The sequence below is a fragment of the Gossypium hirsutum genome, chromosome D03 (assembly GCF_007990345.1).
Source record: "Gossypium hirsutum isolate 1008001.06 chromosome D03, Gossypium_hirsutum_v2.1, whole genome shotgun sequence".
Lineage (NCBI taxonomy): Eukaryota > Viridiplantae > Streptophyta > Magnoliopsida > Malvales > Malvaceae > Gossypium > Gossypium hirsutum.
The window spans coordinates 37,480,559-37,504,321 of NC_053439.1; the positions used below are offsets into that span (position 1 = coordinate 37,480,559).

At 34.8% G+C, this 23,763-nt stretch overlaps 2 protein-coding genes across 2 annotated transcripts; one reads left to right on the forward strand and one right to left on the reverse strand.

Annotated features, from left to right (window-relative positions):
* The first annotated feature begins 13,496 nt into the window (after positions 1–13,496).
* On the forward strand, positions 13,497–19,610 carry LOC107950097 (ATPase 11, plasma membrane-type). Its single transcript, XM_041090056.1, has 21 exons — positions 13,497–13,806; positions 13,899–14,001; positions 14,117–14,236; positions 14,321–14,419; positions 14,516–14,653; positions 14,777–14,911; positions 15,008–15,394; positions 15,481–15,600; positions 15,696–15,815; positions 15,919–16,041; positions 16,151–16,255; positions 16,380–16,524; positions 16,758–16,922; positions 17,030–17,268; positions 17,423–17,455; positions 17,583–17,664; positions 17,969–18,129; positions 18,453–18,638; positions 18,719–18,901; positions 18,995–19,173; positions 19,255–19,610. Exons 2-21 carry the CDS (start codon positions 13,948–13,950, stop codon positions 19,349–19,351), a joined length of 2,871 nt encoding a protein of 956 aa, XP_040945990.1. The 5' UTR covers positions 13,497–13,806; positions 13,899–13,947; the 3' UTR covers positions 19,352–19,610.
* A 1,223-nt stretch (positions 19,611–20,833) lies between these two features.
* LOC107950096 (protein NRT1/ PTR FAMILY 2.9) lies at positions 20,834–23,242 on the reverse strand. The gene is made up of 4 exons (XM_016884840.2): positions 22,880–23,242; positions 22,586–22,803; positions 21,931–22,493; positions 20,834–21,862 (listed from the first exon to the last, which is right to left on the reverse strand). Exons 1-4 carry the CDS (start codon positions 22,965–22,967, stop codon positions 20,959–20,961), a joined length of 1,773 nt encoding a protein of 590 aa, XP_016740329.2. The 5' UTR covers positions 22,968–23,242; the 3' UTR covers positions 20,834–20,958.
* Positions 23,243–23,763: the final 521 nt, after the last annotated feature.

Sequence of the window (23,763 nt, forward strand, 5' to 3'; positions counted from 1 at the left end):
GGTCAACTTTGTGACCGTGGAGATGCACCAGTCGGACAGAGTATTACTACAATTTAGATTCCGACAACCGATTCCTGTGGCACTTGAGGTGTTGGATGATCATCACAAAATTGACCTACGACAATTGCATACGGATTGGCTGAGATTTTGGTCACACTACATCCAAATTTGGGAAGACCGATATGTTTATATACCTACTCAGGAATCAATCATCGTTCCAGAGTTAGCGTGCGTGTCGGAATACATGCCATGGTTTAGGATCCATGGCAAGTCGTATTTACTGTCGGTAGAGGAGAGGCAGCGAAAATTACGTGTCCAAAGGGAACGACGTGGCCCTTTAAATCCAAGAAGAAGGGACGACGACGCAGGCCCATCACAATCACCCGGCCCATCACCAGGCCCAGCAACACCACCCACATAGTCACCGGGCCCAACACTTCAATCGACGACACCTATAGCACAGCCTTTTCAGATGATGCCAGGTGCGTATCCTAGCCCTTTTATGTATCCTAACCCTTATCTGTTTCCTTTTTCTAGTCCTATGACAGGTTGGAGTCCATGGTCCGGTTCATCGCAGGAAGGGCCGTCAAGGAGCTCTTCTTTTTACCAATCTCCATCACCGTATGAGTTTCAAATAGCTTCGTCATTAGTGATGCAAACACCTCCACAGTCACTATTCTATCAAGCTGGCTCATCGTCCCAACACCGACAATCAGATCCCCTACTGAAGAAACCAGAAACCCCACCGGAGCAACCACAACCCCCGCTAAAAGCTGGACAAAGAAGGAATCCAGCATGTAACCGTCGACGGCCGCCATGTGACACTGAATTCGGCGGGCACAGAGATTGAGTTTTATTTTAATATATTTGTACCAACATTTTGAATATTTTGATATTATTTGATGTAATAAAATAGAAATTCTGACATATTATTTCATGTAATAAAATAGAAATTTACTTTTACATCTTTAATATAATAGAAATTCTTTTAAATAACACAATATTTTGAATATTTCTATATTATTTCATTTAATAAAATAAAACATTGTTTTGAATAAAGTAATTGTAATTTACTTTAATATTTTTAATAAAATAGATTTTCTTTTAAATAAGTCAATATTTTGAATATTTCTATATTATTTGATTTAAAAATATAAATAATACAAAGTTTTTTACAACAACGTTCAACTATTGCCATTTGGGCATGATCAGCTTGTATGGCCTGGGTTCCTACACCTTCTGCACAACTTCTGTTGACTGGCTGTTTCTCGGATATCTATATTGTTACCTATTCTAGTCGAACAAGGTCGACATTTAGTTTGCGACGCAATTCTCGATCCGGTAATAGCTTAAAGGGAGCAAGCGATATAGACGGCCACTTACGTTCATCAGAGACTGGTGGGAATACGTGTCTCCGGACGTTATACATGTTTTCTAATTTGTACACTTCGTCGACATAGCTTATCGGATCCAGACGGAGATTCTGGCAAGCTGGAATTACATGATCGCATGGATAATGAAGTACGTCAAACATCTCACAGTCGCAAGTCCTATTTCGCAAGTGTACACGATATTTCCCGCCAATAACACCTTGGCGCGGTCTATCAAACTCTGTCATGCGAAACTATAAGTTGTCTCGATCGTGACACACTGTGTGCATGGTGTTCGTCCGTGTCTTGGCCTTGTTAATTTCTTGCACTACCTTACTGCACCATACATGGTCTCCCTGCATTTGGCCTGCATAACTCGCTACTCGCTTTGGAAATAGCGCCGCTAAACGAAAATATGTCTCTCGCACAACTGATGTTATCGGTAGATGGCGCGTTCCTTTTAGAACAGAATTTATGCATTCAGCCAGGTTTGAGGTCATATGACCATATCGTAGGCCGCCGTCATATACTTGTGCCCACTATTCGAAAGGTATGTTACAAAGGTAGTCCACGCATTTGCCGTTAATTGAACGCAAAACTGCCAACATCTAATGAACACAGTCTTTATTTATTTCATACCCTGCCGATATAAGTTCATAGCGAATATTACATACCACTCTTTCATTTAGAATAAATTCAAAATGACAAAAGAAATTATATTAATAGAGACTAAGTACCCATGTTGGTCACTTGTCGTCGTTCACTCTTAGATGGATATTGCCTGTAGTAGTTGGAAGCAATGTGCCTTAGGCAATACCGATGGTGTGTGCACTGCCAGAAGCTTCCCTGTTGATCAATTGTAGCTAGTATTCCGGTGCCCCGATCCGAAATAACACAAATATCAGGTTGGGGGCACATATGCCTCTTTAACCTAGATAGAAAGAAATCTCAGTCATCAGCTGACTCCCTCGGTGTTATTGCAAACGCAATTGGAAGAATTCTCCCACTGTCATCCTGTGCCACTGCTAGCAATAGCCGATGGGTATATCTACCAAACATAAAGGTACCATCAATTTGTACCAATGGCTTGCAGTATGGAAATGCGTCTCGGCGTTGCTTAAAGGTCCAAAACAGGCGTTTGAACATTTGGCATCCACGTAGCAATCGGCCGTTGTAGTACGCATGTTCTGTTTCAAGGTCTGTTATACAACCTGGGACGTATCTCTCTAGCACTTGACGCCACTACCATATTTTATTATATGAAGCGTCTCACCTATTATGCATATTCTGCAACACCTTCTGCTTAGCTATCCAAGCCTTGTGGTAAGAGGGCGTGTACTCTATTTGGCTACGAATATTGGTAATTAAGACTGGCACTGAAGTCCTAGGATCAGCATTCACCGTGGGTAGTATCAAGCTAACTAACATAGTTGAATCCATCTTGGGATGATCTTGTGAAATGCCTATCAACGGAGTACATTAAATAATGCAACATTATACAATAACAGTATTATTCAGAAACCCTAAATACTGTACCTACAGCACATGTATGTATACCTTTGTACTTTTTTATCTCCCACAACCCTGTCCTTTTCCTCAACGAGGGGTAGATTTTCCATGAACATGTACCGTCTTGTACTGCACACTTCACCTCAAACTTATCAGCTTTGGATTTAACCACGTGGTAGTTAATGCTGTTATTGATGCTATGTTGTTTCAATGCACCAATAAAGCTATTCTTGTTGAAAAACTCATTACCAACTTCAAATTCACCCTAATCCAGTAGCGAACTTGTACGATCACGCAACCTGTGTGGTAGATCTGAAAACTCCAACGCATCATTTCCAAACAGATCGACATTATGCATGTGGGCTGAAGGTGAGTATGCCCTGAACCGTGGATCTTCTTCTTCATCTGAACCCCTTTCAACATATTCAGGTTCAGTTGGAATAGGCTCCGGTTTAGAAAATAATGCAACTTCTGCACCATCGGGCCCGGGCTCTCGAGGTGGATCCACATCGGAGTCATCTTCTAACCCACCATCATCTGCAACTTACTAGGTCCCTTCACCAGTGGATGTCGTAGGGAGTACATCATTCCTTCTTCTAGGCGTTTCATAATGTCCCCAATTGGATGTAGATTGCCAACCACTAGAAGTTGATGTCGTTCCCCAGTACGTATTTCCAGCATCAAACATCGACCTACCAAGGTGCATGTCTCATCCACTGACAGAGTGTCATGTAGGGGATATGTATTCCATACTGCTACCAAACATGGGTTGTTCCGTATTTTGTAACCCACTAACTGAGTGTCCGGCAAGGGTTGTACCTCTCGAACAGCAGTCGCAAGTGCATTATTCGGCGATGTAAATTGTACATATAACTCAATATAGGGTGCTCCACTAGCGAGATGAGTCTGCACCATTGCCTCCAAGCTACGAGCATCTTTTACGTCGAATGAGTCATATGTCACCGGATCAACAAAAGAACAAAACCGATACGTAATAGACAGAACTTTCATTGGCGTCTTTCCGAATATTTTACACCTAATTCTTTTACGAAGTTCTGTCAAATCTATGTTCTGGTTAAAAACCAGTCGCATGTATTCTCCGATAAAAAAACAACACCGTTCTCGGTGTGACGAACCTCACCATCATAGTAAATAACAGCACTAATACGTTCACTTATCTTCAATTTCTATCCTTCTTAGTCTTTCTATACTTTTTTGCTGTAACTTATGCAATCTGAGAAAAAATTTTGCCTCATTTATAGCCTCAGGCCAAACATGAGCTACTGTAGCAAAAGCGCATCCACTTAGAAGCTTTTTTCAGTACTTTTGCTGATAAAGCATCCTGTTTAAAGCGTTTTTGACACTATTTGCTCAGAAACGTCTACTCGAAATTATTTTTTCAAGAGCTACTGTAACAAAAACGCGTCCATGTGGGAGCTTCTTTCAGTACTTTTTTTGACAAAGCATCCTGCTTAAAGCGTCTTTGACACTATTTGCTCAGGAATATCTATTCGAAATTATTTTTGCAGGAGCTACTGTAGCAAAACCACATCCACGTGAGAGCTTTTTTAAATTAACACTAAACCCTAATCTAATTTTTAAAATTTTTTAAATTAATTTACTCAAGTAACCTTAAACCCTAGTTTAATTGATTTTTTCTTTAAAAACCATAAACACGAAACCTAATCCAATTTTGAAAAATTTATAATTAATTTAATTAATAAACCTAAACCCTAATCCTTTATTTATTTAATTTTTCTTTAAAACCCTAAACCTAAAAACCCCAAAACCCTAACCTTAAACCTAAAACCAAAAACCCAAAACCCTAACCATAGTAGGAGACACGGGTAAAACGCGTCCTTGAGGGCGCGCTTTCTGTCCACGTGGACAAAGCGCTCCCTTGAGGAAGCATTTTCCTGCCTCGTCACCTGCCAACGCGCTAACATGGACGGGTTTTCGGGAAAAATGGAGCCATTCCGGTAATTAATTTTTTACCTGGCCCATTTTAGTAATTTAAAAAAAAAGGTCTTTTATTTGTATTTTGCCCTACAAATTGTATAATTTGTTTTACATCTTAAATGTACACTTATTTACAATATACGAAACAAATCTATTAAATTGGTTTGGCTTGTAACATATCATATTGTGAGTTTAAAATTTACAATTATTTCTGTTACTTTTTCATTTAAGTTTTTTTTGTTGATTTTTTAAGTACAATATTTTGACAAAGCAAAGAATTGCTCAAAAGCTTCCTAATTTTGGATTAAAACTTTGGCTTGCGTATTGTAATATATCTTACTTAAAGAAGTAATAATAACTTACACTTTACAGAAAAATTAACGAATAAACAAAAAAAATTAGTGTTTTAAATAACTCTTCTCCTCGATGCCCCCGGGTTGTGTAGACATGTTGACTTCGTATGCCCTGGGTTCCTACAGTATGTGCATAGCCTCAGTGTGTCTCCCTACTCCCGAATATCCATATTTCCTCATATTTGAGTGAGTTCGATCGATTTTTCAGCTTGCACCGCGAGTTTTTATCTAGTACCAACTCGAAAGGAACGTCGAGGTAGGCGGCCACATGTTTTCATCAAAGATAGGTGGGAATTTAGATTTCCAAACATTATACACACGTTCAAGTTTGTAAACTTCATCAATGTAGGTTATGCAATCTATATATTTTGAGACACATGTTGCAATTGCATATGCGCATGGATAATAAAGTGTTTGAAATCTCCCACAATTGCAAGTCATTTGTCTGAGGTCTATGCAGTACGCTCCACCAATAACTCCACGGTTGAGTTTATAGGGTTGGTTAACCCGAAATACTATATTTGGTCGCGAGTGACACATTGAAGTTATTGAGTTCGAGATTTCTACATTTTCCCCAATATCTTTCAGCACCAACTTACACCAAACATGACCACCCTTTAGTTGTCCTGCATATGTCTCAGCTCGCTTTGGAAACAAGGCTGCTAATCAGAAATACGTTTCCTTGACCACTGAGGTTACTGACAAATAATGCATCCCCTTCAGTATGGAATTAATACATTCTGTCAGGTGCGAAGACATGTGCCTGTATATTAGTCCCTCGTCATATGACTGTGTCCACTGCTCATTCGATATCCCATCGAGGTACCACACACCCAAGGTAACAGCCAAAATTTGACCCTAATCGGACATAGTGGTTTTGGACCATAAATTCAAGTCAGAAAAATATTTTAATATTATTTTTAGCGTCTATCGCACGTTAAGTTATATGGGTGAAAATTTCGTGTGAAAATTTAATCGTTTGAAGGCTCAATTCGATAAAAAGGGATTAATCGCGTAAAATAAAAATTTAGAGGTTAAATTTTAAAAGCACCTATTTGTTGTTGTCTTTTTAAGTGGGAGGTCTAAAGATGCAATTAGACCAAAAAATAGTTAGTGGGTGGCATATGACAACATTGTCCTTAATATATATGTTATATATATTTATTATAATAAGGTTAATTTAGTAAATTATTAAATTATATCATATAATTAAAATAAGTAAAGAAAACATGAAAACATTCTTCATCTTGGCCGAATATTAAGCTTGGAGAACTCATCTATGGCTTCTTAGGGTTTCGGCATTTCTATTGTAGATTAAGGTATGTTTTGGTTTCGGTTTTTGATAATTTTATGTTTTTGATATTGTTGTTTTGTGTACTACAAGACCCATGCTTGAATTTTTGTAATTGTTGATTATTTTTGTGTTTTGCCATTGATGATAATTTGTGATTTGTGATGTTAGTTGATGAAATATGAAAGATAGGTGTTAGATTAACATGTTTTGTCTTTGAATTTTTGGTGAAATTGAGTAAATAGGGCTAAATTGTGAAAATAAATTTTTGAGGGACTAAAATGTGAAATAAAATAAATGTGTGGACTTGCATGAAGTCTATGAACATTTGGCCCTCGCATAGTGTGGGCAAATTTTGAGTATTTTGTGTTTTATGCAATAGGGACTAAATTGAAAAAGTGTAAATGTCAGGGGAAAAATGGTAATTTGCCCAATTATTTGTTTTTGGAATAAATTGAATGTGATAATATTTAAACTAGCTCATTTTGAATATATTTAGATCAAGAACCAAGGAAATCGGAGTTAGATCACGAAAAAGCTAAAGTGGTCGAATAATCGTCCGATTTCGATTTTTCATCGTCCGAGGTAAGTCTACTAGCTATTTAATGTTATTAAATCAGTATATATGTATGTATATCTATTGTATTTTCGTTGAGTTATAATTAAAAATACTTTGAATGAATAAGTTTGAAATATGAATGGTATATATGTGTATACCATATTCGAATATATGGATATATGCCTATATAAGTTTTGGAATTAAATATAGTTACGAATGGTATATAGATAAATATATATACATTGTTTGAATACTTAAATATATATCTATATGTTTATGTTTTTATTTGAAAATATTTGATGATATGAGAATTATAAATGTAAACATAAGATTCGAACATATACATGTACATTCGTGTATAACTTTTGGGATGGATGAAAGGTGTGTATATTTCATATGCATAGGTAATTTCAAATAAGTGTTTAAATGTGAGTGGAAACATATATGTATACATTCGAATAGGTCTTAAACATATTTCAAGATATGGATGTTAAGTTTATATATATGGGTAGTATTGAAGACATACAAATATACAATTATAGTTAGTTTCGAATAAGTGTGCATATATATGTATAGTTCTTGTATTGGATTTAGTTAAGTAGTAATATATATGTGTGTGTTTATAAAATTTATAAGTGTTTGAATTGAGTTGAAAATATGATTTATAAACTCTTTTATGATTGAACATGGACTACAACGAATATGTGTTTGTTATTAATGATTATTTGAGGAAGTATTTTGTATATGTGAAATGGAAATTTTCAAGCTTAAAGTCCAGCAAGCTTAAGGCCGGTGATGTAATTCGGACTTTATGTCCAGCATGCTTAATGCCGGTGAAATAATTCAGACTTTAAGTCTAACAGGCTAATTGCCGGTGAACTGAATAAGGTTTTTTTTAAAAAACCTAGCATGCTAGTTGCTGGTGAATATTTCTAAAATGTGTGAGCTGTACAAACTCAAGTATTTGAAGGAGTTTGCGCTTTTATTTAGCCTAAGTAGTTGACAAATTTATGTATATATCTATGCACTTGTTAAATGTAATTGAAAGGTATATACATGTTAATATATGTGTTTTTGGCATAAGAAATTGAAGAAATATACTTATGCGCATATGGGAACATAAATATGTTTGGGTATTTATTTGCAAGTAATTGTTGATCAATAAAGCATTCGGTTATTTATGTTTAAGTATGAGTTAGGTTAGAATTTATGATTAATATACAAATATGCGTGATGGGTTATGAAATGTGATTAATATATTCATATTTATATTTGAGTATATGTACAGGGTAAGTACACATATACCTTTAGTTATATGTTTATGATAAATACCTGTACCTATTCAATCTTTATATTTGTTAAGCATATGAATATATATATGTATTTCGTATATATATAATTATTAGTTTCTATGAGTCCGGTGATTTGTAATTTGACAAGTAAAGATGTGTTCTGTTATAGTAGATTGACATTTAAATGTATATGTATAAATACATATGTATATTCAGTTTTAACAGTTATTGAATATATACATATATAAATAAGCATTCGGTTATACACAATTGATGTGTATGTATATTTGATTCAAAGTATTACATAATAGGATATGTAAAGGTTGCAATGTATATTTATGGAATCAAGAAATTATTTGATTTTTATGTAATTTTTAATTATTATATTTTTGGGTATGCTATAGACTTACTAAGCTATAAAAGCTTACTTTATTTGTTTATGTCTTTCTGTTTTATAGTTTAAAAAGATCAAGCTTCAAGCTCGGGGACCGTCAGCAAGTTCATCACCCTATCTGTAGTTTCAGTATTTAAAATGTTTAAATTCTAGCTATGGCATGTACAGACTAGATAAATGAGTTGTGGGTCGTATTTTGTAATAGTGTAAGTGATTATAATATATATATATATATTAAAATGGTTTATTTTCTTATGGACTTATTAGTTTGTAATATCCTTGTTTATTTTAAATGGTTAGAAGAAAAAAAATCTAAAAATTAAAATTTGCATGTTTAATATTAGGTTCAGATTATTATATGTGACTATTAAAATTATGGAACTTTAATGTATGTTTGTTCTGAGTTATGTTATGCTTAGTAATGCCTCCTAACCCTAATTTGGCGACAGATATGGGTTAGGGGTATTACACCCAGTTAGTTTACAGCCTGTAGTTTCTCCAACATTTCATGGAATCGATGTTGGATGAGCTCGTACCTTGTCGATGACAATCAATAATGTGTTTAAGAAAAGCAACCCACTAAAGCAATGGGATTCGATCACCTGCTCCAGATCGTTGTCCCTATAAATATAAAAAATGACATATCTACTAGATTCCAATTATGAAATATATCTACATTTGAAGCTCAAAATTCTTCCCTGGATCCCCACTTTACGCCTAATCCTTGTCTAAAGCTCTTTTAATGTTATGGTCCAGTTGAATGCCAGATCTTTAGATTATGCTGATACAAAAATGGGGCCAAATTTGGTATCACAAATTTAACCGTTGTAATGAAAAAGAGCTCTGACTCGTTTGCTCATTTTCAAAGAAATAGCCTGTTTCACATGTTTAAAACCGAGAAAATAGTAAAAAATATAGTACTCATCACCCAAAACCCTAAAATTATAGGTAAATTAACGAATTACCTTTGCTTTAACAACAACAGAAGGACAAAATTCAAGTTTTCACGACAATGCTAATTACTTATAGTGCCAAGTATCCTTCAGATAAAAAATTTGATTCAAAGGTCGGTATGAAAAATCAAAGGCCTGTATTGAGTTTTTTCTATAGAGCTCTTTTGTGGGGGGAGAAAATGCTCCCTCGTAGAAGCATGGGGCAAGGAAAAAGGGATTTTTTTAATCTTGGGTTGTAGGAGCTCAAAGGTAAAAGCAATCGAGTTGGCTTGTGGGTTGGAATGGCCAAAGAGAAAATGCTCCCTGTAAGAGGCATTTTCAACTGCATGTGGTAGGAAAACGCTTCCTATAGGGAACATTTTAACTGACATGTCAAATGAAAATGCCTTCTGCAGGAAGCATTTTCACTGCTGTGTTAAATGAACCCTCTAGCCAACTCGATTGCTTCTACTTTTGAGCCTTTGCAACCCAAAATTCTTAGGATTAAAAAAAACCCCTTTTTACCCCACCCTATCCCCTATATAAATGCACGTTCCTATCCCCTAATTCAGTATCTTCAATTGTTTTTTTCTTTTTCCTTACATGTTGAAATTTTTGAATTTAAAGATTTATTTCTCCCTCGCTTTGAGAGAGATATAGTTACAGTTTTAAGTTGTGTTTAGGTTCACAGTGAAGTCATGGAGTTCGATAACCTACAAATTTCACTTGTCGTGTGAGTATGGAGCCATCACCCAAGAAATTAGGATCACTTTGCAATTCAAGGTCCAAGTTGGTGGTGATTATACCGTCCCAGGTTGAAGTGTAAGTAGTGCTTCAAGTTTACAAAGGTTATGCTGTCAAAGGATAGAGCATAACTAGGGTCATAGTCGACATTGGTTATGCGGGCACGACAACGAGGTTTTCCTCGTCAGTAGAGCATACTTTTTAAAACCCATACACAAGTTCGAGGAAGAAAATCACAGGGGTCATTTAGTATAATCAAGTAATTCATTTTATTTATCTCCACCACAAGCAGTGACCTTGTTACTAAAACCTATTACATCCCAATTTCGTCATAGGTTATAATAACGGGTCACCGCCTTTGGTGGAGATGGGTAAAACGAATTACTCAGTTATATTGAAACGCTATTGTCTTTTTCTTCCTCATACTTGTGTATGAGTTTTATAAAGTATCATCTTTTGATGAAAAAAACAGGTTGTCATGCTCGCATAACCACTGTCAACTACGACCCCAATTATACTTCATCATTTGATAGTATAACCTTTGTAAACTTGAAGCCTTAGTTACACTTCAACCCTATATCGTCAACTGGGACCTTGAGTTGCAACGCGATCCGACTTCCAGGGTGATGGCTCCATACTCACATGGTAGATGAAATTTATAGGTCACCTAGCTCCACGACACTACCATAAATTCAAACATTCCTTAAAACTATAACCATGTCTATCTCAAACGTAGATAAAAATAAATCTACAAACTCTAATTTCCAATAGCAAGAAAAAAAAAGAAAAATTAATTTTTAGTTAAGTGAAAACACGTCCTATAAGGTACGTTTTTTGACGTGGCAATGAAAACGCGCCCTGTAGGATGTGTTTTCAAGAGAGAGAATAAAAACATGCCTTATAGGACGCGTTTTCTTTTCTCTTTCCAAAAACAACGTAGATTGGTAAATTTTAAAAATTCAGCCTAGTTTTTTAGCATATATATATTAACCCATATATTTTTATTAAGTGTTCTATTTGCAATTTGCTATCAAAATCACGATATGGGCTAAAATTGCATATTTTATGATGATATACGATGATAATTATAATTTTCAAGCTATAAATTAAAATAAATTAATAATTTTCTATTATTTTTTAAAAAAAATTTATACTTAATTTAAGTTTGGGTAACTTCGACTTACTTATTCAAATTATTTCGAGTTCCGGTCATTTCGAAGTTGAATCAATTTTGAATTTAAAGTAATTATGGATTGGACATGTCCGAATTATTAAATTTTCATGATTAAATAGAATTGGATTGGATTTGAGTTTAAACTTATCGAGTTAAACTTTTAAATTCGAGTTAGGATAGATAGGATTATTATCTAAGGTTTTTTTTAATAAAAAAGGTAAAAAAAATGAAAGTTAAACCGCAAAAAGAGGAAATGAAAATAAATGAAGCATTTAGAATAATTATAATAAAACAACCAATATAATAACTTTAATTGATTTATATGGCTATTTTTAAAGATTTTAAATCCGAATTCATATTTTAATATATTTTATATGTCTTGTAACTTTTAAATCCAATATTTGAATCCATGTTGATTGATGTAATAATAATAGGAATTAAAGCCGAATCCATTCTGTGATGAATTATAGGTAGAGAGTAGATCGATAAGTAATAAATCCCGCATAAAAAGAGAGAGGGATTTTTCTCTTAAATTTTACACGTAGAGGCGTTATTACATGTCATCAACTTCAAGAGACAGCAGCGTAGGCCAAACATGCATGTGCGTTTTATTAGACACGGGCATATTAAAACTAAAATTCATTTTGAAATAGTAAATTTTATTTTGTCACCAATTCAGCTTCCTATTATTTTATATACAATGTATTATCATAATGTTGTTTTTAATAAATTTCTGTTTTCTTAATTTTTAATTAAATTGACTACAAATTGTTAACAAAAGCAGACAAATCTAAAGGGTAAAACATCCTAGTTCTTTTAAACAAACATTACATTTCTAAAACCATGCCAACTATTTTCTTTTTAATAATTTTATTATGGGTTTTCATCATTTTTGTTCTTTTTAATGTAGTCTCTTCCCAACCCATAAATAAGAAAATAATGTACTTCAGCGCATTCAAACCCATGTCCTCCTACATTGTCAACACTGCTCATGCCTATCGAGTTAAGATTCTATCGGCATGCATGCGAAGTATTAATTGAGATGATTAATTTATGTGTTTCAAGTTTAAATTAACATTATAGTATTATTTTCTTAAAAATATAAAAAGATAAATATATATTTTGTTATTTTGTATGTAAAGAATGTTTCAACTAAGTGAACGTCACAAGTTAATTGGATACAAATTTAGTTAGAAAAAGATGAAAATATCTCACTTTACAAAATAAACTATACTATTTTAAGAGTAAGATTTAAATCCAAAATATCAAAATCTCACTATCTCAACTTTACCCTTTTAACTTTTATTTCAATTTTTATAAATTTATTACATAAATATTTACATCCTGTGGATATATATTTTTAAAGAGTTTAAATTTGAGTAAATTATAGCAATATTAGTGGAAAAAATATAAGTAATAAAATTTTAAGAAATTGATATAAAAATAAAATATTGCTTTGGTCGAAATAATAAAGTCGAGATAGTGGAAATCATGTTGTTTTGAGTTTAAATCATATGTAATATTTTTTTATCTAAAATTATATAAAAATATAAAAACAAAAGTATTCTCAGGTAAACTACATTAGTAGTACTAATATAAAAATGAAAGCACAAAAAAATCTAAAATAAATGGGTGATAAATAGTTAAATGACATTTTTGTAATTTTACAACCATTAAAGAATTTTAAATAATAATATAGCAAATATAATATCGGATGCATGTGTGTAACCATGAGAGGTGACATGATAGTTGCTCTTTATTCCTTATTCATGTGATTAAAGGTTTAATTATTTACTTTTCAAAAACAGCGAAAAAAAGTAGTCATTGCGACACACATTGATATCTTGATTTAGAAAAGAAAAAGTAAAGAGTAGAATGATATATAATATAATTCATTTATGGTAGTATAAATTTACAGTCAGGTGGCTTTTGGATGTTTTTTCTCAAGTAAAAAATAAAATATAAAAAACTAAAGAAGAAAGAGAAACAACTAATAGAAAATGATAGGACTGTTACTTACTGCAGTACTGGATATAGTATATAAAAATCATGTATAAAAAGTTATCAACAACAACACTGCCACTACTTCTTTAAGCGGTTCCTCTTCTTCTTCTCTGTTTGGACTTTTTCTTTTTTCCTGGTTTGTTGTAGTTTTGGAGTTGTTGGGCTGTTCTCATTTTGGTTCCTCAACAGTAATCTAAATTCAAGATCAAGCCTTTTGAAAACTGGGTATCATTTTTTTTCTTTCAACTTTTCTTTTTCTTTTTTCCTTTTCTTGGTAGTTGTGTAATGTCTTCTTTTCTTTTCCTTATTTTTTGCAGCGAGGTAAAGTTCATCTTTTTGGGAGTCTTGAGTTAAGAGCAAGAGAAAATGGGGGATAAAAATGAAGTCTTGGAGGCTGTATTGAAGGAAACTGTGGATTTGGTAAATAGATCTGACCAAACTTTGATGGATTTTGCTTGTGAACTATGATATGTTTCATGTTCACTAGTGTTTTTTTTTTGGTTCATATTATGAGTTATTGTCTTTTTTATAACAGGAAAATATACCCATTGAAGAAGTTTTTGAGAATCTGAGATGTAGCAGAGAAGGTCTCACTACTGAGGCTGCTGAAGAAAGGCTGACCATTTTTGGACACAACAAGCTTGAAGAGAAAAAGGTACTGTTTTTATCTTTACAATTCCTTTAACTTTTCTATGCCTTCTGTTTTCTGAGTTCTGATTTAGGCCTCTTTACCATCCAGGAGAGCAAATTCTTGAAGTTTTTGGGCTTTATGTGGAATCCTCTCTCATGGGTTATGGAAGCTGCTGCTATCATGGCCATTGCTCTTGCAAATGGAGGAGTGAGTGCTTCTTTTAATTGGTCCTATGTCAAAATTATTTCCAAGATCTTTTTGTTTCAGGGTTCTTATTGATGATTTATCTTCTATCTATTGCAGGGAAAGCCACCAGATTGGCAAGACTTTGTTGGTATCATAACTCTGCTTGTCATCAACTCCACCATCAGTTTTATCGAGGAAAATAATGCTGGTAATGCAGCCGCCGCTCTAATGGCTCGTCTTGCCCCTAAAGCAAAGGTATTGTTCGAGTTTCTTGTTAGGGGCTTTGTGTATCTGCTTTATGCTAAAGGCTGCAGTTTTCTTATGATTTTTTTCGAGTTTTTTTGTCGTTGTTAATCGGTAATGAAATCTTAATTAAAGGTTCTTCGAGATGGAAGGTGGAACGAGCAAGATGCTGCTATTTTGGTTCCTGGAGACATAATAAGTATCAAACTAGGTGATATTATTCCTGCTGATGCCCGATTACTTGAGGGTGATCCTCTTAAAATTGATCAGGTAGGTTTTAATATAACTGTTGCTTTGCTTACCATCTTAATATTGATTTATTGAAATCTTAGTTGTTTGTACTGACTGCAATTTTGGTATTTGCAGTCTGCACTAACGGGAGAGTCCCTTCCTGTAACTAAAGGACCTGGTGATGGAATTTACTCTGGTTCTACTTGCAAACAAGGAGAGATCGAAGCTGTGGTTATTGCCACCGGTGTCCATACTTTCTTCGGGAAGGCGGCTCACCTTGTTGATACCACTAACCAAGTTGGTCATTTCCAAAAGGTCTTGACAGCAATAGGAAACTTCTGCATATGTTCTATTGCAGTGGGGATGGTAATAGAGATAATTGTGATGTATCCAATTCAAGACCGGGATTACCGTCCTGGAATTGACAATCTTCTTGTCCTTCTCATTGGTGGGATCCCGATTGCCATGCCTACAGTTTTGTCAGTTACCATGGCTATCGGTTCTCATAGGCTATCCCAGCAGGTTGGTTGGATTTGTTTGAATATTTTTAATTGACCTCAGTGCAAGGTATTTGGTATCCATTGAAGTTTTGTTTATTATTGCTACAGGGGGCAATCACGAAGAGAATGACTGCAATTGAGGAAATGGCGGGTATGGATGTTCTTTGCAGTGATAAGACTGGAACACTGACACTGAACAAACTTACAGTTGACAAAAATCTTATTGAGGTCTGCTGGATATCGATGTTATCTGATTCTAACTGCATGTTTTCTCCACAGAAGGCAATTCATTGTTTGTAATTGTGTCTGTGTTGATTTATCAGGTGTTTGCCAAAGGAGTAGATGCAGACACTGTAGTTCTGATGGCGGCCCGAGCCTCTAGAACAGAGAACCAAGATGCTATAGATTCTGCAATTGTTGGTATGCTGGCTGATCCAAAGGAGGTAATTGGTCTAATCCCGTGATGTTCTTATCTATCAGGTTTATTATTTTTTCCACTATGTTTTCTTGCAGAGTATTTTTATCTTCTTCTTTTGGTTCTTACAGGCACGTGCAGGCATTCGGGAAGTACACTTCCTTCCATTCAATCCTACTGATAAGAGAACAGCTCTAACCTATATTGACAGTGATGGTAAAATGCACAGAGTTAGTAAAGGTGCACCCGAGCAGGTAGCTTGTTCTTCCCTCCTTTATTCCTGAATTTGCTCCCTCTTTTTCTTTTTTCTTTTTTTAATTTTTTTATATCATCCTAAACCCTTGCTTTTGAAATGCTTTCTAGATCTTACATCTTGCACACAATAAGACAGACATTGAGAGAAGAGTTCATGCGGTCATTGATAAGTTTGCCGAACGGGGTTTACGATCTCTTGCAGTGGCATACCAGGTAACTTTTGTTGTTTGTTTTCGTTACTCTAGCATTATGTGCCTACTGCTATCTGCTGTCTTATCTGTCTTCTGTAATCAAATCATAACTAACCAAAATGTGTCACTTTTTTCATTAACTGCAGGAAGTTCCAGACGGAAGAAAGGAGAGTCCTGGTGGTCCATGGCAGTTCATTGGTCTCATGCCTCTCTTTGATCCCCCTCGTCATGATAGTGCTGAGACAATTAGGAGAGCTTTGAACCTTGGAGTAAATGTCAAAATGATTACAGGTGGGTTTCTTTTGCAGCTGAATGTGGTTATTGACTTTTCTGGTAGAGGAAACCGAGCAATGAAAAAATGTTTCTGAGGACATATATAGTTTGTCATATATCTTGAATGGTGGGATGGACTTTGATTTCGTGCAATGAAGCATTGATTCCTTGGATGTGATACCATTATATATAGTTTTCAAGTATGTTGGCATTGTATTAATTCCAATTTATGAATGGCAAACTTCTCTCAGGAGATCAACTGGCAATTGGAAAGGAGACTGGGCGCCGTTTGGGCATGGGAACCAACATGTATCCTTCGTCTGCTTTGTTAGGACAGGACAAGGATGAATCTATAGCTGCTTTGCCAGTTGATGAACTAATTGAGAAAGCTGATGGCTTTGCTGGTGTTTTCCCTGGTAATTATCGTTTGAGATTAGATGTTTGTTTGATTACATCATAAATTGTCTTGTGTTTTTGGTTTTCTTTTGGTTTCTTCAATTTTTTCTGAATTGTGTTGCTGCAGAGCACAAATACGAAATTGTGAAACGCTTGCAAGCCAGGAAACATATCTGTGGCATGACTGGTGATGGAGTTAATGATGCTCCTGCTCTTAAGAAAGCTGACATCGGGATAGCTGTGGCTGATGCAACTGATGCAGCACGTAGTGCTTCTGACATTGTCCTTACTGAACCTGGACTTAGTGTCATCATCAGTGCTGTCTTGACCAGTCGTGCCATTTTCCAAAGGATGAAAAATTACACTGTATGCTCTCAGTGACTCTGATGTGGTTAATTTCCTCAGTTCGATTTTGGAAATGCTGTTGAGAATAAATTTTTTCTGTAGTATGGCATTCCTTTATTGGCAGGATGTGGTTACTTCTTCTGAGTGTGCTTATTTTTGTCTTTTTTGTGGGCAGATTTATGCGGTTTCCATCACGATCCGTATTGTGGTAAGTGGAAGCTTTTTACTTCTAACTGTTTCGCCTCTCCCATCCCTTGTTTGTCTCTTTGAGCTTTAGGATGTCGAGATGGATATTATCAAATCTCTAAATTTATTATACTTACCTTGTATCACAGTTGGGATTCATGCTGTTGGCCCTCATCTGGAAATTCGACTTTCCACCATTCATGGTGCTTATTATTGCTATCCTCAATGATGGTTTGTTCTCCATTCCAACCAAAACTTTGTTTTTCTCTTTTGTTTACCAAATCTTACTGGATATGTAAAACACCTTGACAAGTTTAAAACTTAACAAAGCATCAACTTTTCATCTTAGCTCTCCCAGGAACATGTATTAATTCCTCCATTTGACCATTTGTGCTTCCTTGGGTTTATTGAACATTTTTTTCTCACAACCGATAATGTCGGTTGCTGTTGCTGATATCCTCCATCTCTCGGTTTTTTGTTGGTATGAGCTTACTGTGACTACTGTTGTCAACTGAATAGTTTCGTCAAATTTTAGGTACCATTATGACGATATCCAAAGATAGGGTCAAACCATCACCTCTACCAGACAGCTGGAAGCTGGCTGAAATTTTCACTACTGGAATTGTTCTTGGTAGTTACTTGGCAGTAATGACGGTTATATTCTTTTGGGCTGCATACAAGACCAACTTTTTCCCGGTATGAGACCTGTCTTAAGGATTGGAAGATTTATATGTTAGTTTGAACTCTACGTTTTATTGTTTATGTTATTAACTTGGCAACCTTGACCGTTGTTGTTTGTGTTTCAAAGCATAGGAGGTTTAGCACTTCATACTAGAGTGTCGATATTTGATGGCTGATTTTTGGGATTTGTTTTATTTCTAAACTTTTTTCCGTTTGCTTGCTGAAGATCTAGACTTAGCAAATGCAGTTATAATATGTTTGTATCGGATAATCTAGACTTCGTGCAATTCTTTCAACTTGCATTTCAGTATATTTGATCAATTGTTTCAACTTGGCAGCGTGTATTTGGGGTGGCAACTCTTGAGAAAACAGCTCATGATGACATCAAAAAGCTTGCCTCAGCTGTATATTTGCAAGTGAGCATTATAAGTCAGGCCCTAATATTTGTAACTCGATCTAGAAGTTGGTCCTTTGTTGAGCGTCCAGGTTTACTACTATTGGCGGCCTTTGTCATAGCTCAGTTGGTGAGTCAATTGTTTGAAAATACTATGATGTTTCTTGTTAGTACTGGCTAAAATTCATCATTCCTTTTGACAATGAATAGATTGCTACTCTTATTGCTGTGTATGCCAATTGGAGCTTTGCTGCGATTGAAGGGATCGGATGGGGTTGGGCTGGTGTGATCTGGCTTTATAATATTATCTTCTATATCCCACTTGATTTCATCAAGTTCTTCATTCGCTATGCTTTGAGTGGCCGGGCGTGGGATCTTGTTATTGAGCAAAGGGTATGCATCCCGCTTTCCTACCCTGTCCATTGTTATTGTTGTTGTCTTATACGTCATATTGGTTTATCTGATGAATTCCTTTTTGATGCACAGATTGCATTCACAAGGCAAAAGGATTTCGGAAAAGAGCAACGTGAGCTCCAATGGGCGCATGCACAGAGAACATTGCATGGTTTGCAGGCACCTGATACTAAGATGTTTACGGAGCGAACCCATTTCACAGAGCTGAACCAAATGGCTGAGGAAGCCAAAAGGAGAGCTGAAATTGCTAGGTAAGTAGTTGTTGAGTTCATGAGCCATTGTGTTTACAAAAGCCAGGATGTTGCGATGAATGGTATTGTATTATTGGGCAGGTTGAGAGAACTGCACACACTGAAAGGGCATGTGGAATCGGTGGTGAGATTGAAGAACCTGGACATAGACACAATCCAGCAAGCGTACACGGTGTAAGGCGGTGGAATGGTATTCCGAAGGAATAGTGGAAAATGTAATGAGAGGGAGCGTTTTCCTGCGAGTGAAGCTCTAATATATGTATCTTTTATTACCTTAATCCCGTCCGCCATTTTACAAGGGAAAGGTTATTGTTTATGGCATTTTATGTTTATATTAGTAGTAAAAAACCATGTGTTTTGCTTTTGTTGTAGTAAAAAAAAAAAAAACAAAAACTGGTATAGTAGGAATAAGAACCCAAATTAACTTTTTCGGATAATTACAGTATTCTTTTTTCTTAGTGAATTAAATTAAATATTTGGAACGAAAAATTAATTTTATATTATTATTTTTAAAAATAACAAAGTTGATTTATAGCTTGCTTTGACAATTTCAACCACACCGGGACACATAGATAATACCAAATGTATTATAATTTTTTATTGATAAATTAATATATGCAACTACCGACAATTACTTGATATACAAATATTAAAAAATGTTAATTATATAAATAAAGTTAAAAAATTAGTATCTTTAATTGATATTATATAAATGAGATACATTGTGATGTTTGTGAAGTTTAAAATTTTCACAAATAATTGCGAAATTATCAAATTATAAAATAAGGATATTTATATGATTATAAGATTTGATAAATTATATATTATTTGTTATAGTTGAATGCAGAAATCTTATCCGTGATTGAGCTATTGATGTGGGATGGCTGAGTGGAGATGACAATTGGGAGGCTCATAAGCTTTCTTACCAATAAAACATTAGTTTTTCTATTTTTAAAATTTCATTCCAATAATTAATATTATTAGTATTTCCCATCTAAATTTATCAACTTAGTACATAGATTAGGTCGTCTTCATATCATGTGACATAGTTGATAAAAAATAAACATGTTAAATTGACAAATTTTAATAGGATTTTTAAATTGAAAGAGGAGGAGGATTAAGTTTTTAACTTTTAAAATTAAATGAACTAAATCTCAAATTCTATAAAAATATAGGGACTAATAACATATTTTAACCAAAAATAATTTAAACCCAATATATCATAAATGTCCTTGTCTCTTTTCTTATTTATTTGGGTAGAAAAAAGCTGAGTGTACATGGGAGAAGTAAAAAGAACGAACCCTTTTTTATATCAATCTTTTATTTTGAAATTTTACACTTATTTTTGAAGATATAAGGTTTGTTTTATGAGTTGTGAATATTATTCTATAAAATTTTAAATGTTTTTCATTAGTATTTCTAGAAAATATAAAAAAATATTTTTATATCATCAAAATTTAAATAAATTATATACTAAATAAAATGCAACTCATAAACCGTCCAGATGGATTTATCAATTTTTGGAATTCACCCCTACTATGATAACGTGATTATGATTACGTTGGTGAATGGTATAAAATGAGACTGAAAAGCCATGAGCAGGAGCAGGAGCAGGAGCAGGAGCAGGAGCAGGAGATTCCTAATATTGGGAAAGCCAAGATTAAGGGACAAAGTTTCAACTACAAATACATAACATCTTTATAGTCTTATAAGCATAAATAAAAATGATTGAAAGTCGTGGTCAGAAATTTCACATTCATTATTGCAGAAATGGCTGCTCAAGTTTCACACGCCATCACTCTGCAACTTCACCATATCGTCATCACCTTCAACCCCATTTCCAGTACTACCACCTTCTTTGTATTTATACCAATTTGCACACATTATAAAATACCCTAAATTCATTACTTCCAGCCCTGCAACCAAGTAATAAAAATAATCCAATTTCCCCTTGTTGAGATCTTCAGGCAACCAGTCACCTGTTTGGGATCTTTCCGAGATCTTATGAACAACTGATATCAAGAAACTGCTGAGGTAACTCGACAATGCAAGGCCAATAAAAGTGAATGATCCAGCAATGCTTCTCATGTTTTCAGGGAACTGTTTGTAGTAAAATTCGATTAAACCAATTAATGTGAATGCTTCGGAGAGTCCTATTAATGTTAGCTGAGGGATTAACCACATTGTTGACAGTGAAGAAATGGATCTTTTCTTTGAATCTATGCCGATGGGGTTACTCAAAGCTAAGGCTCTTCTTCTATCTTCAACAATGGCGGATATAACCATGGTGATTATGGCGAGAACCATGCCTATACTCATCTTTTGCAGTAATGTGATTCCTCCTTCCTTTTTGGTGTACTTTTGGAGCCATGGAACTATTAAACGGTCGTAAATCGGTATCCATATCGTAACGCCGATCATAGTGAAGATGCCGAACGAGGCCGCCGGGATGTTGAAACCTGTGTGCCCGAGGTATCGGTCGGATTGAATGGCTTGGAAGACTACGTATGTTTGTTGTTGAACCATGGCTACACTGTAGATAATCCCTGATGCCCATATAGGAACAACTCTAATCAAGCATTTTATTTCTTCAACTTTCTGTAAACTGCAGAGTTTCCATGGATTCATTGCTGATCCATCTGAGTTGATTTTATCCTCTGGGGTTAATATTGCAGCTTTGTTTAGAAACCTATTTCGAAATAAGTCAGTTAGGTGAGTGTGGTCTATGAATATGTATTCGAAGAGTTGAATATTTACCTGAATTGATCAGAGTAAGCGAGCTTGGAGTTGATAGAAGCTTTAGGGATATGGTTAAAAAGTGAGATCCATGGTTCATCTGGTTGCTTCAATTTCCTCTTTCGAACAGCTGCAATTATGACTTGAATCACACTTGTGATTGGGCTACCTTGGGGTTTCACTTTCACATACATTTTGGTCCCAATGAAGAACATGAGGCATGATAAGAACATCATGAAGGCAGGAATGGCTAAACCCCAAGCCCAGCTCACATCGGATTGTACGTAAACGATGATCGTCAAAGATACCATCATGGCAAACGTGTAGGTGAAGTAATACCAATTGAAGAAACTGGTTATACCCCTCTTCCCGGATTTGGTTTCGGGATTGAATTGGTCTGCTCCGAAGGCAAGGTTACATGGTCTAATCCCACCGGCACCCATCACCATAAGTCCTAACCCGCTCAACAGAAATGTCATTTGCCATGGTGTTGGCCCATCACATGTTCCATTTTCGCTCGACTTATTACAAGCCGGTGGGTGCAACTTTGAGACTGCAGCTGTTAGTGTAAGTAGAACCATTCCCTTCAACAAACAACAAAGAATTCCACCATTAGAGATGGGTTAAGTTGGTATACGAGATTACGAAGGTTAATTTCAAAACATATTCAGTATACCAGAAAAGAAGATATGGAAGCAAATCCCAAGGTGGTGTATCGGCCGAAATAAGTATCGGAAAGGAATGCACCTATCAAGGTAGCCAAGTTGCATGTTCCATTGAAAACATTAACAAGATTTGTAGCTGAGATACTTTTCATGTTGAAAATGGTAGTGAGATAAACCAAAAGATTGTTTGAAGTACCAGTAGTCCCCAACTTCTCAAAAGTTTCATTCCCTGTAATGAAGGGTACAAAAAAAAAACATAAGACAAAACAAAAAAAGCACCATGAAAGCACACAATGAGCTCTTACCTATGACATAGGGCATTGCTTTAATTCCTCTATAGTGAATCTCTTGTTCATCTGTAGTTGCAGCACTACAGTTCTCAGTCTTCTCCATGTTTAGGTTTGTTGAGGGATAAGTTGAAGATGTTTTTCAAGCTTATTTATAAGTTTTCTCGTCCCATTGAACGTAGATTAATTTGTGCATTTTTATGTCAGGACACGTTAAGATCTAAAGTCATCAATGCCTACCAGCTATCTATGGCACGTGTTGTAAATTTGCCATTGTTTGGATTCTTAGTGGGTGAAGACAATGGCTCATAATGTGAAACCGAGAATTTGATTTTTGAACATAAGAGTTCCATTGCTATCTGTTAAATCGAAGTCTTTGTCAGTTTGAAAGTACGTCATAAAATCTTGTCAAAATCTAAATTTAGTTTCTAAAATATATTTAGTTTTCAATATTTAAATTGGATTTTGATATTAAAATTTCGTCTTTTTATAATGGTTAATTGACATGAATAATTCGATAATGTTAAAATTGGCATGGTTGACAAAATAATTTGATAGTGACATGTGGTGTGCTAAATGTATATCATGCTGACATACAATGATTGATTTTAACAATAGAAATGGATAAAAATTTTAACAAAATGACCACTTTGTCATTTGATCTAACGTATAATGATTAATTTACTCATTTTTTGAGTAAAAAAGTCAAAATGTAATTTAATTATTAATACAAAGACTTTTATGATACTTTTATCAAAAAATTTTAGTAGCCTTGAATTTTAAATAATTTGAAAATGGTTTTATAATTTTTATTTGTAGTATTATGGCCCAAATTTTTAAATGGTGTCGTTAGACCGTAAAATCAAATTATATATATTTTTAGATATCTTATGATATTTTTT